Here is a 13,980-nt window from a genome sequence, read left to right as displayed (position 1 = left end):
GAAAAAAAATTGCACATATAACAGATATATTTAAAAAATAAATCAGATTGATCAATTTAAACGGATAACCTGTTCAAGATGCTTTAGATTGAGCTTCTCTGATTAAATTATTTGCATCAAATTGACCTTCTTCAATGCGACAATTGAAAATATTTGCAAAACTTTTTATGAACTCATTTGATGCTTCGTCTATTGATACGTGGCGCTTAAGTTCAACACTTAGCGACGTAACACCTTTGCCTTCTATACCGCAAGGTATTATGTGTTCAAACCATTCCAAGTCTGTGCTACAATTCAGTCCTATACCATGTGTAGTCACGAAACGCGAACCATGCACACCAATGGCACATATTTTATTATCATTCACCCATATACCAGTGTCTTGTGTTGTAGTTGGATTAAGTACGCCTAATTGTTGGCAAGCGTTGATAACAGTTTCTTCCAAAGTTTTGATATACAAACGCATGGTTAGTTTGAATTGTCTTAGATGTATAATGGGATATGCTACGAGCTGCCCGTGACCATGAAAAGTTATGAGTCCACCACGATTCGTGCGATAAAATTCTGCACCACATTTCCGCAGGCGTATCTCATCTTCTTTTGTGTATTCCTTTGTGCGCAAACCTGTTGTGTACACTGGATTGAATTCTTGTAACAAAATATAATTTCGAAATTTGTCCACTTCCTCCATGCGCTGATTACATAAATATTTTTGTAGGAGTAAACCTGTGCCGTAGCTTATACGCCCGGCTCGTATTACTGTAATTAATGGTTTCATGGCGTTTATTAAGTAAACTCAAAAGTAATTTGAGTATTTAATTGTAGCGTTTCTCCACGAATTTAAACCAAATTCTTTTTTTAATGCATAATTTTTTATACAAGAAAATTTTGTGCAGATTGCACACTTTGGAGGCACTACATTGTCCACCAATTCCTATTCAATAGCAATAAATACGAAATATAGCGTTTCATAGTTGAATAGATTTTCCTTTTGTATGCAATTGTAAAATTAGACCTTTGAATGAAATTAAATTATATTTTATTTTAATTCAACAATAATATTCTTTTTGTACCTTTACACAAATTATTTGAATAATTATACATATGGAAACCTCTTTATTTCAGTGTTGCCAATTCGTAATTCAATAACGTCAATTATTTATTATGTGCAATGAAAAAATTATTTTAATTGTATGAGAAATTAAAGTTAAAAATATTAATTCTAAAATGTTTATTAATTAAATATGAAATAAATCAGAAATGTTACAATTTAGTCGCTTTTTAATACGCTTATGTAGTAAAATCAAAGCAGTCATATATATAATACAATTCACATATTTCAATTTCTTAGAAATACTGAAAAAATCAACGATATGCAGGCATTTGTATGCAATTTGGCTACGCTCCAATAAAAGTAATGAAACTCTCTCATTGAGTAGCTTAATAGAGTTATCAGCCTTGTAGTAGATTTACTTACAGCGGCTCGTTTATGTAACTTTCTCACTTAGTTTTCTCTGTCTAAAGTGAGAAAAATCGTTCGAGAAAAAGAAGTGAAAAAGTTACATAAACAAGCCACAGGTGTCGTCCTGCACATGTGCGGCTTTATTTTTTGAAGATCTTGAAGAACTGCAAGACCTTCCTCTAAAGAGCATTATTAGCTTTGCCAAAGCTTCTAAGTGGTTCTAACTCTTCGGTTTTTAATAATGCGGTAGCACAATGGGCCTATAGGCCTAAGTGGATCCTTTGGGATCGCCAATATAACCTAACCTACTAAGAATAATAGAAATTTAGAAATTTAAAATTTAATCTATATCAAATAAAAATATTTTTGCTAATAATATAAATTTTAAGTTTAGTAACTCGTTTTCCGTTAAAAAAAAACTGACAGATGTAGTATATATCACAACAACAATGTCAAGTGTGCAATGCTGCATACGAAAACAAAGAAACATATTGTTTTAATAAATTTTTCTCACTCTAATTATTAACGAACATTATAATTATTTCTTTTCTTATTATAAATACATGAATGAAGAAATAAATAAATAAATGTTATTAGAAGTACGCTACATTTTATTACAACTCTGGAAAAATTATGTCATTCCGTATAAGTGATTTTGACATTCTGCATACTTTGCCGTAGTGGCGTTTTTAGAATAAGGAAAAATTTTCATTAATGTATAAATTGTATGAAAATACAATCAAAATAAAAGTAATTATAACTTCGAATATAATTTATGTTTAAGTTGTTATTATCATATGATAAAGTTAATCACAATAAAATAATACTTTAATAATATTTTCAAAACTATTGAAGTGATCTCGTGCTAAATGATAAAAACTTGACCCGTGAAAAAAAACTTGCTTACTTTACGTTTACCTTGCTATGTCTTCTAATGATGGCAACAATCAACGAGATGATAGTTTTAGTACTTTTTCTTCTAACCCAGCTGAGTTCCTACAAGTTTTATCGCAACCAGTTGCAAACAACAATGGCAATATTTCCATGCCACCAACACTTATGTGGCAAAATCAATTAGTAGGACCACAATATATACAGCCAACATTGCCGCCACAACAACCACAGCCACAACTATACAATGATTACATGTTTAACATGCACACACAGAACGCGTATGCATCACCAGCTGCAACACCCGAAACATACTCAGTGCTACCTGTAGGACATGGAAATTTTTTAAAAGTTTATCATTGCACAGATAATGGAGTAAATGGTGGTTTAGTGAATGATGGTAATGTCTATCAGCATGCGGTGCACCAAGCACAGGCATATCATTTACAATCACCTCAGTCACCACCAGCTTCCACCACACAGGTTTTTAACAGCTATGAGCTGTTTTCAAGTAACACTGTTATGCCTGTACATGATAATCAATCCATAAATCTTAATGCAGAAGTCAATATACATCCTCAATCTTATCCTCAGCAAATGCAGCAGTCACCACCTTCACTTCTTATGATGAATAATACCAGCATTCATGATGAACAAACCGCAAACACAAATTGTACGACAAATATGATTATCAATAAACTTGTTAATAACTGGTCACCAAATTTGACTGGAGGCACTTACAGTCAATTTGGTACACCTTTATCACAGCTTTCGACACAGTCACCCCTAAATAATAATGATTCCTTGCAACAATCAAATGTTATGTTAGATGCAAACATCTGTCATGGTAATAGTCCACATGCTAACACACAAGTATTTGGTGTCATTGACGACTGTAATGCTGCCACAATGCCAATTTCATTATTACACCAGAATCCAGAGCAGATACAACCAACTCCAGTATTGTCCTCTACACAAACCTTCATAGATAAACATACATTATCTAAGCAAAACTACAATGAAAGAATAAATATAGTTAATGCTAATCTACATATTCCTCCCATACCGTCTGTTAATATCCAAACCGAAGTTAAAAAACGTATTGTGGCTGAAGTTAAGCCGATGCCTTTAACCTATTCTGATGTGCTTAGCAAAGGCAATTCATCAAAGATTTTTCATCACAGCAACCAACATTTACACAAATCTGGTAGATCCTCAGGCGTAGCAAATAACCGTAAATCCGAAAATAAAAATTCACTCGATTCTAATAACGTTCAACATAAACGCCACGGTTATATTGAAGATGCTTTATTGCAAAATAAAACAAGAAGACCAGCCGTTTATGATAATAAAGAAAATTTACAACAGCAAAATTCTAACAGCAAAATATCAAAGAGATTAAATAAAAGCAGAATCAAAACAATTACTAACGATATTAATGTACAACAAAAACAAAATATGCAGAAACCAACTCAAAAACCGGTAGCTACCACAGCAGATATAAATAAAAAACGTGCTAATAGCAAACAAATGAATACGGACGATGCAACTGATCTTGGCAAAAATCGGAAAACAAGTGGTATTACAGAGAAGGACATTAATTCTTATTATAATGTCTCACCTAAGGATGATGATTATTTTGAACATAAAAAGAAAACTAATTCCATTTCCTCTGCTTCATCGACTGCATCAACTTCTTCAGCTTCTTCGTCCTCAGTTTCCTCTAATATATCTCACAATTCGACTGCAAAAAATTCTACCCGTAAAACAAATAAAACTTCAAATTATTACTCGAATTCCCATACATACAATTCTTCAGGCGGTAATAATCATAAAGCACGCTATAATCACTCAACTTCCTATTCATACTCTTCTAAGCGGAATCGTGGTGCCAATTATTCTTCTTCACATGGTTCTTTGAATAACGGTCCAAATCGTAACTATGAATTGGCTAAAAAGTTGTTGACAACGTGGCTTGAATATATGATAAAAATTCTAAATTGGTTATTTTATTTAGTTTATGATATTATTGTACTTGGATTTAGTATGTTTTATGATAGAATGTTAACGGCCTACGACTCTTCCTTGATATTTTTAAAACAATTACGAAAGGATTTAAAACAAAATTCGGATAAACCCAGTATATGGATTAAAAATTATTGGCGAAAATTTGATGGGCGCTTTGAAAAGAACTCCAATTGGGCTTTTTGGAGAAAGTTTTATAAAAAGAAACCACCAGATGTTCCAACGGAATCTTTTAAAAGCGGACGACTTCCACAAACCGGCGAAGAGGCAATGTATTCATTACTAAATTGTAAAGGAAAAGATGCTTACAGGTAGTTGTCTCTGATAGTTTTTTAAAAAGTTTCAGATTTAATGTCTTAAATATAGTATTTTAGGTGTGCCAGCAAATAGTTCACCGGAACAAATACGTAAACATTACAAAAAAATAGCAGTGTTAGTACATCCCGATAAAAATAAACAAGCTGGAGCAGAAGAAGCATTTAAAGTTTTACAACGAGCTTTTGAGTTGATTGGCGAACCGGTAATACATATTTTTATTTCATTTAAGTGAATTTTATGCTTGATACTATTGTTTAGTTAAATGGTACATTACAATTTGTTTTATTTTGGTAGGAAAATCGTTTGGCCTATGATCAGAGTTTAGTTGAAGCACTACATGCTGAAAAGGCTTGGACAGAGCTACATGATCTGTTATCGCAATTACAAACCAAAATTACTGAAGCTGCCAATACAATAAGGTAATTATATTTCATTATACAAAATGATATAATAACTTACTTGCTGTTTTTTAATTATTATTTTTTAACAAATACATTTAGTGTTATATTGGCAAATTTCATATAAAATCAAACTAGAAAAATTTAACGAAAATTTTTAATATTAAATTAAATACATACTCTTAGAAAATGGCTTACATTATGAGCAACAATACACAATTATTGATATGGTGCTACCTATATTCATATATATATAATAATACGTATTTGCTTATACCATTACTATACATTTTAGATGAATATTACACTATATTTATTATTAGTCTCAATTATATGTAAAATGTTGTAAGCAGGCTTTATTAATTGATAAAAATACTGTATAATTATTTAATAAAAAATAAATATTTTTTTAGGTGTAGCACTTGTGGACTGCGGCATCCACGTAAACAAATTGATCGGCCACATTATGCTGCACGAGATTGTGCTTCTTGTAAAATTCGTCATTCAGCAAGAGAGGTGTGTATAATTTGTTTTTTTATATACTATGATTTTGTCACAGTCCAGTAATTATTATCTAATCATTTTTTACAATATTTTAAGGGTGATATATGGGCAGAAACGAGTTTCATGGGTTTGCGTTGGAAATATTTGGCTTTAATGGAGGGTAAAGTGTATGATATTACTGAATGGGCAAATTGTCAAAAAGGTGCACTTTCTCATTTGGAACCAAACTCGCATATGGTGCAATATCGTATAGTACGAGGTGCACAGCAACAGCAGCAACAACAACAAACACAACAGCAACGTCAACAGCAGTCACCGCAAAACTCACAAAAATATAACAGCTATGGCGCTGGGGGCAGTGGTAAATTCAATCGGGATATTCCTCAAAGGTAATAAAGTAATACATATTTTGCTAAAAAAAATGCTTTATTGAAACAATAGTTTCTATTAAGAAAATAGTTTCTTTCGCCTTAATTGAATTTAAAATTGTATGTAATATATATATATATGTTTTATATAACAGCGATACATCGTTGCACGATTTTCTTGACAATTTGTATAGTGGGCAAAATCCTAACCAGCCGAATTCTTCCGCGTATGCGAGTTCATCTAGAAAACGTTCTCGGCGTAACTAATAATTATTTAATAATATAGATTTAAGTGTTTTTAAAATCTCTAACGATTTTGTTTTTAGTTTTAAGCATTATACTCTAATACAAATATATAAACATTCAAAATGAGAACACTATATCATTGGAATTCTAATCCTATATATTTCAGAATTTATAGAATTATTTATATTGTGAAATATATTTTTTGTAAACTTCTATTGAATTTAATATTACAACCAAAATCGAATAACAGTTTTTATAAAAAACTACCTGTTATATGTTCTCTGAATATTTACTATAAAATCTTTGCAAACAAATGCAACATTATACAAAAATTTAATACTTTTTACACTTTATATTATTATATATAATATAATCATTACCATATGTAAGTGCAACTTCTATAAAAAGAAGCAAAAATTAAAAAAAAAAATAATGTAAACTAATACAATAATTAAATAGAGTATTTATTTGATTAAATATTCTTCTAAAACTTAAATTATGTAAAACAAATTATTTGATGTAACAAATAAATAAAAACTATAAAATTAAAATTTTTCTGATTTGAATATAATTTTTTAAAATTTCGGGTTCAATAAATGCTGCTAACAAAATTTACAGATTTTCTCATCATATTGAGAATGAAAATATTGTGCGTTTTGGGTACAATTGTTCTCTAAGTATAATATTTTACTTTGCAACAGAATCATTCAATTAATAGAGCATATGGATTTATAGGTTATTCCAATATAATATTTAATTTGATCCAAAGTAAAAACGATGAAATATATAATTAGCCTTTCGAGTTGGAAACGTTTTAAACATACACCTTATAATATATACAGGTCATCATAATCTGTAATTAATAAATAGTAACCTATTGGTTATATATAATTATTCCTATGTTTCCATTTACTATCACTACTGCATGGCTCTTAAATAAAATAACCTAATGGATATACATAGTTATTCCTATGTTTCATCATGTTACCATTATTACTGCATGGCTTTTAAACAAAACAACCTAATGGATACACATAGTTATTCCCATGTTTCATCATGTTGCCATCAATACTGCATGCATAGCTTTTAAACAAATTAGCCTAGTAGCCTATACACATAGTATTTTATGTTGCATCATGTTGCCATCAATACGGCATGGCTTTTAAACAATTTAACTTAGTCGATGCACATACATTATTCCCATATTTCCAGAGCTTTTAAACGAAAGAAATATCCATAACAGAACAACAAATATATCCGGTCTAAAATATTTTTATTATTAAAGTTACTTACTATAACTTATTGAATTTATTTTGTTCATATACACATATTTAGCATATTTTTGTTTTCATTTATTTATATTAAAATACAAAGTTATAACATATACATTTATATAACAATATATTGAAACAACATTTAAAACATAGAAATTTTATTTATTTTTTAAATATTTAATACAAATGTCTATACTTTCATGTACGTATATACTTTAGGTGTTAGTAAGAAATGATGGCTTTGTATATGAAATAGTTGTTATCCTAATAATAGTTTTTTGTGGGCATAAATTTATTTTATTGTATAATATATACACATTTTTTTACATATTATTTTTATTTTTACATGCATTTAAATTTATCAATACATTTTAAAGACTAAGACTTTAGTTAGTAAACGTAACTCTTAATGGAACAAAAAATTATATCTATATGTCTATTAATATATTGGTGATATATTTACATAAAAGCTTAAATTGTGTAACCATGTACAAAAAATTAGTCCTATCTTTCTCACAATAAATATATTAAGAAAATATAATATTTATTTATTGGTTCTTTACTATTCTTTTAATTGGTTGATAAGTTTTAATATCTTAAAGTATAAAAAATAATTTTATATAAAATAATTACAATTTTCAAGTGTTTTCAGTATTAAAATTTTTAACAAAATATTTAATATTTAAATTTCTAATATTAAAAATTTACTTTAAGTGGGACATTTTAATTTAAATTGGATATTAGTTAATTTGATTTAGTGTTTAGGACTAAGAGGGTTTCTTTCTGCATTTATATTGTGTATAAATGTAATAGATATATACTATGTATATATCTATACTATATTAATAAGGTGTATTAATAGCACAATATACTATGTCACTACTATCATTGGTGTTCAAATGAATTTAAACAAATTCGGTTAAAAAGACTATCTTGTGAAAACTATGCGTTGGAGAAAAAATATTTGTTGTTAATTAAATAAGGTTAATAATATTTTAACTCTTCGAAAAAGTTAAGTAAAATTAATTTAAGTTTTACAATTATACCAGTGTATATGGAGTTAAAACCAAAATATTTGCAGTTTTCTATTAATTTTTCTTTATGAGCTCTTCAAAATTTTTTTTTAAATGTTAATAGTTATTTATATTCAAGACCAACTCAGTATAATAATAACATGTTTGCGATTGGCTGTACATATAAATTAGTTTGAAAGTCAATTTAAGCTTTAATGTAAATATTTGTTTTTTAGAATATAATATAATAGTTATTATATTACTTTTACACTTTATACTAGTGTCTACATATAAATTATACACACATGTAAAGTTTTTCCAGGAAAAACGTAGTACGGGCATATTATTCAATAGATATTCCGTATATGCCAAAGAAATTATTTACTACTAACTGTAAATATTACATAAATAACAATTTACACATATACATAAAATTCATAAAAATATTTTTTATGCTGTTAATATATAAATAAATTGTTTTTTACTAGTTTTACATATTTAATTAAAAAAAGATTTTTTTATTTGTCGGTTTTTTTTTGAACTATATACCATTAGTTAATTGTATATTACCACTAGTTAATTATATAATATTTTTCTATATTTTTAATTTTATTTTGTCTTATCTATCGTCTGACTAGTAGTTATTCATTTTATAGATATAACAAAATCATAATATATTACTTAATAAAATATATTATAATAATAAAATTACCTGAAAAATTTTAAACTGCAACATCGACATTTGCAAAAACATTTATTTTTTAATTTTTTGTTATTATTTAAAATTATATTGTATTATATACAATTAATATTTAATAACATAAAGTTAAAGAAAATATATTATTTTAGTTAACTATCTTTTAGTTTACTTATTTTATATTAAAACTATATTAGTTTAATATTAACATTAGAAATTAAGTTTAAATTAAAAATACAAGTAACACAATTAGCAAAATCAAACTTAAAATTATATTAAAAATGCTATATAAAAAATCATATTTTATAGAATTTAGATATTTTCCTAATACATTTAATAAAACTATTTTATTATGCATAATTAGAACTAAGAAACTTCACAAATTGATGTTAACAAATATATGTTTTTTATATGAAAATCAAAAAACACTTAAGCAATAATGAAAGCACATAAAAAGAGCTAATGTACATTTTATGTTTAGCTCTATATCTTTAAACCTATAGGCGTGGCACAGCTTTGCATTTGCTTGCAAATTTTCAATGCTGAAAACCGTTTTGTTGTATTGTTGTAATACCTAGAACCATTTTATGATTATTGATTATTCACAGAAGTCTGAGGTAGTTGTTCTTCTAAGTGCTTTGCGTGTTACACACTCAGTAATGCTTGCCTTGCACATTTCACCAGCCATTGGTTAGAGCCTCCACTTTGGTTTTTGACGTGGTGCCATTGACGGCGACTTGTTGTTGCTTGCCTGCAGCGACGGCTGCGGCAGTAGCTGCAGCAAGTAGTGATGTTGGTGGCATAAAATTTACATTTATGTTAATGGGATGTACAACTGGCATTGAGCTGTAGTTCTTTTCAAGCAGATCAATACCATTCAGAAAGGGCACAAGTACGTTATAGTCAACATTAAGTGGTACATAGTATGTGCCCTGACCGTGCATGGCAAATATGGGCACAGCAAATGAACGCGCATGCGTTGGTGGTAGTAATGCCGTTGTGCTGCTAGGCGTGCCCAGATGTGCTTTGGTCTGCAGTAAGCTATGGCCCACGGCACTATTAGAATTACTCAACTCTGTTTTAATCTCGCTAAAATTAAATGGTTTCTCATCACAGCCCAAGAAATTAGTTGTTGTTGTAGGCGTACGTGTAGACGGTAAGGATCGCTCTTCGCTGTCGTCCATTGCGCTGTTAACAGCTGCACTTCCACTTACTGCAGCTGCATCGGCAGCCTCGGCTAGTTTGCGCTTTTTTGCAATTATTGGTGCGATTTCTGGTTCTGTACCGTCTTTTGAATGTTCAGACATGGAGTGTGTGTGCGAATGTTCACTTTGCAGCAGAGGTGGTACAGCGCAATGTTCGCTGGATGTTTCCTCATCGTGCAATTCATGATTGAAACGTTCTTTTATATGATTTTTGTACTTATAATTGTTGTTATGTTCGATATCATGTGATGATTCAGAGAAATTACGCATGCGGATCGATAGTAAACTGTCGGATGTGTGGTGACTTATATGTGGATGATGTTGATGCAGTATAGAATCACGTGGTGGTGGCGAATGCATATTAGATGTATCAGTATGTAACATTGGCTCACGCGATGATTCAAAATCATGATTACTGGAATCTGTGTGATGTAATATAGATGCTGGTGCTGTTGAAGTTATAACCGCGGCTTGATGTGGCTGCTGCGATTGTGTTGGATGGCAATTAGTGTTGCTGCTGTTATTTAAAGTTGTTGAACTGGCAGCATTATTATTGGATGTTACAGCAGACGAAGAAGTTGAATTGGTAGCTGCATGACTGTTGCTACTGTTACTGCTGTGTAAATTGTCAGCGGTACCATTAGGATTACCACGCTGCAATTGATTTAAGTGGTTTCGAAAACTTAAATCCTTCACCTTAAATTCATCGTGATCGTTACTATGCTCGATGTCAGATGTACCCAGCATGTCACGCAGTTGACAAATTGGTGGTGCAGCGTGAAATGGTTGGTGCGGACTGCCGCTTGATGCGCTCACATTATCTGGCAAATGACACCCACGTGATTTGTTGCAATCATCTGCATAAGAAAAAAATGTGTAAATAAATTTATTGAAAGTTTTTCTATTATTTTTTTTTAAAAAAAAACCTACTTTTTATCAACTCATCGCAATGTTCTTGCAGTCTTGCAAGTAAACGATAACAATAATCCTGCATTTGGCTTTCGTATAGAAATTTGGCAGCTTCCTTCATGCAGTCCGTGTAGCCCAAATGGTACTCATTGTTCTTCTGCATACACTCGTTTTGTAAATGCTTTAGATGCCTAATGGCCATTTCAATAATTTCCGTTTTCTCTATACGACCACGCCCTTTTCTTTGGTAGTGTGGGGGAATGAGACGTGATAGGTCAGCTAAACAAGAATTCATTCGATCTCGTCGTCTTTTCTCAATAATGCGGTGTGACAAAGGATCTTGCTATAAAATTTTGAAATATGTTTGAAAAGAGAATTTATTAATTTTATTTACTATTATTGTTTTTAAATTTTAAATTTTATTAAATTTTTTGTTTTAAATAATTTAAAAGAAATAATACACGTGTTTCAATTTTTATTTATATAATTTTTAATTAAATTAAAATTTTAAATATTTAATGTGTATGTAAATAATTTTCATTGGAGTAAATATTTTAATTATAAATATGGTGCGATTCAAATAAGCATGTGTTTAACTTTAATTGTGGATTGCGGAGGGTCAAAAGCGGTCGTGTACACAGTGCGTCTTTGTGCGATGATGCAGAACATTGTTTGCGCGGCCGCTGCTGATCCATGTGATCCTGTAGTATTCGTGCAGTATGTTTAATTTTAGTTATTTTTTTTTATAAAAATAAAATAATTGAAATTAATAATAAAAATGCTGCCTAATTGTGTTAATGATTTTATTGTTTTATTGTTTCATTTTTATTATTTTTTTTTACCAATTAAAATTTAATTTCTTTTTGTCTGGTTTAAAAATACGAGTATATATAAAATATTTACCCTAGAAGTTTTATTACGTCTTCCGGTAGCATATTCTGCATCATCCTCGCTGTATGTTGTAGCTGATGTGGAAAAATTTAAACTAGATTCTGTGCAATAAGGAAAACTGGATACTGTTGCTTCACTATTATTGTTAACGCATGAAAGAGGAGGAAAAATAAAAGTAAGTTCACAGATAAGTAAAATTTTCTTTTTTCAAAATTCTTTATTTTAAAATATAATAAACAGCTTAAATTTAAAATTTTTGATAAATCTTAAAATTAGAATTTCTTATATAAATTAAAAGTTCTCTAATGTTAAATATAGGTAGTTTTTGTTTATTCGTTTTATTCATTTTATTCATTGATAAAAAGCATACAAATTAATATGATATAAAAAGCTGGCTTATATATAATATATTTAGTATTAGAAAATATCACAGCAACACTTGGCTCATCAGAGGAACATATAACCATTGAATTGTCGACCAAACGTTGAGTTAAGTAAATTTTGAAAATCACCAGAGCACCAAGTCAGTGTTTTGGCTTCCAATTTTAAATAAGTTACAAATCAAGCAATCAATCAGTCAATCAGATTACATAGTATAAGTCCACGGGAACTGTGCGGAAATAGTAATTTTTATTTAAAATTTTTTAATTATATATAAAATATTTTTAACGTATTATATGCTAACCTTATATATTAGCAAAACGATAACAAATTAATATGTCATAGAGATATGATAACATCACTGTATAAAGTGATAAGCAGTTAGTATCTGCAAGTATTCATGTAATTCCTACATACTTTGAACTTTACGATATGAATTTCTTGATATCACCTTGATTGAGATATGTCAACATATGTCCTTATGTACTCGTATAAAGACAATTAGATTATTATTTAAATTGTTGCTCATAGTTTGAAAGTTGCTTTGTTTATAATAAGAAAGGTTTATCATATATGAAAAGTATGTGTTGAATATTTTAAATAGATATCCACTATTCTTTTTACATTTACAACAATATAAAAGAGAAGAAGAAGAAAAAATTATATATACTATATGTTATCTCTTTAAATAAATTATTTGAGGCTATGTTATTAAGTTAGTAAAAAAAATTTTATTGGAAAATGTGAAGCTATTATAGCATATGGTTTCTTTGATAACAGTAAATATGTGGTAGGAACACTATAGAGAATTATTAATTATTTGTTAATGAACCAAGTCATGATCAGATAGTTTATTTTTTTCTTATTGACTCATTTTCATTTTCTCATTTCGAAGACTAAAAATTAAAAAATATATATAGAGAATTAACAAATTTTTAGGGAAATTAATAAAAGTGAAAATTTTTCATTTTAGCAAGACAGCAATTTAATAATCATGTGTTTCTCAATATTGTCCGTCTACATTATTCCAATTTTTTAAAAATTGAAGTTCTCCGATTATTCCATTAATCGGAATTCAACGAAGTCTCCGGGGGTGAAAACAAAATCGGATTTTTTGTAAATCCGAAGTCTACGAATATCCGGATTTGCGGTTATTAATCGCAGTAAAATTATTCGGAGACTTTATGAGCACAAGTTAAAGGGAGAACACAAAATATAAACGAACGTGCATCGCACAAATAAACACAAACTTTTTTAGGATTGATAGAATTTGCTTTGTCTGCATAACGACAGCACTAATATATGTTCTCTAAAACCTAGAAATAAGTTCGATTATTAGGTATTTTAATAAACAAAGGTTTTAGATGACAAAAATATCATTAATCATTGCAATAAACC

General features: G+C 29.2%; 4 protein-coding genes across 4 annotated transcripts in view; 1 reads left to right on the top strand and 3 right to left on the bottom strand.

Annotated features, from left to right (window-relative positions):
- Nucleotides 1-39: 39 nt before the first annotated feature.
- LOC119682342 (putative lipoyltransferase 2, mitochondrial) lies at nucleotides 40-850 on the bottom strand. The gene has a single exon (XM_038095756.1). It carries the CDS (start codon nucleotides 776-778, stop codon nucleotides 74-76), a length of 705 nt encoding a protein of 234 aa, XP_037951684.1. The 5' UTR covers nucleotides 779-850; the 3' UTR covers nucleotides 40-73.
- Nucleotides 851-2,195: 1,345 nt separating this feature from the next.
- Nucleotides 2,196-6,607, top strand: LOC119680177 (putative uncharacterized protein DDB_G0282129). The gene is made up of 6 exons (XM_038092870.1): nucleotides 2,196-4,689; nucleotides 4,745-4,898; nucleotides 4,991-5,115; nucleotides 5,508-5,610; nucleotides 5,695-5,987; nucleotides 6,122-6,607. The coding sequence occupies exons 1-6, from the start codon at nucleotides 2,387-2,389 to the stop codon at nucleotides 6,231-6,233; spliced, it is 3,090 nt and encodes a 1,029-aa protein (XP_037948798.1). The 5' UTR covers nucleotides 2,196-2,386; the 3' UTR covers nucleotides 6,234-6,607.
- A 2,950-nt stretch (nucleotides 6,608-9,557) lies between these two features.
- LOC119686497 (transcription factor cwo) lies at nucleotides 9,558-12,811 on the bottom strand (the record flags this gene model as incomplete). The annotated part of the gene is given in 3 exon segments (XM_038101091.1): nucleotides 9,558-11,258; nucleotides 11,332-11,653; nucleotides 12,214-12,811. Coding segments are annotated over 2 exon segments (1,659 nt in total). The 3' UTR covers nucleotides 9,558-9,873.
- A 633-nt stretch (nucleotides 12,812-13,444) lies between these two features.
- LOC119676293 (transcription initiation factor TFIID subunit 1-like) overlaps nucleotides 13,445-13,980 on the bottom strand; it is a 6,500-nt gene continuing 5,964 nt past the window's right edge. The window contains exon 16 of the mRNA XM_038087532.1: nucleotides 13,445-13,478. Within this exon, the coding sequence (XP_037943460.1) occupies nucleotides 13,445-13,478 (34 nt within the window). The remainder of the gene's footprint in view (nucleotides 13,479-13,980) is intronic.

The sequence above is a fragment of the Teleopsis dalmanni genome, chromosome 2 (assembly GCF_002237135.1).
Source record: "Teleopsis dalmanni isolate 2A chromosome 2, ASM223713v2, whole genome shotgun sequence".
NCBI classification, from domain to species: Eukaryota; Metazoa; Arthropoda; class Insecta; order Diptera; family Diopsidae; genus Teleopsis; species Teleopsis dalmanni.
The sequence above is the reverse complement of the archived record's forward strand: the minus strand, read 5'-3'. Positions and strand labels throughout refer to the sequence as shown.

Coding starts and splice junctions, on each gene's coding strand:
- LOC119682342 (XM_038095756.1), bottom strand. CDS start 778: ATGAAACCATTAATTACAGTAATACGAGCCGGGCGTATAAGCTACGGC.
- LOC119680177 (XM_038092870.1), top strand. CDS start 2,387: ATGTCTTCTAATGATGGCAACAATCAACGAGATGATAGTTTTAGTACT. Junction 4,899..4,990: donor TTGAGTTGATTGGCGAACCG/GTAATACATATT, acceptor TTATTTTGGTAG/GAAAATCGTTTGGCCTATGA. Junction 5,988..6,121: donor AATCGGGATATTCCTCAAAG/GTAATAAAGTAA, acceptor TTTATATAACAG/CGATACATCGTTGCACGATT.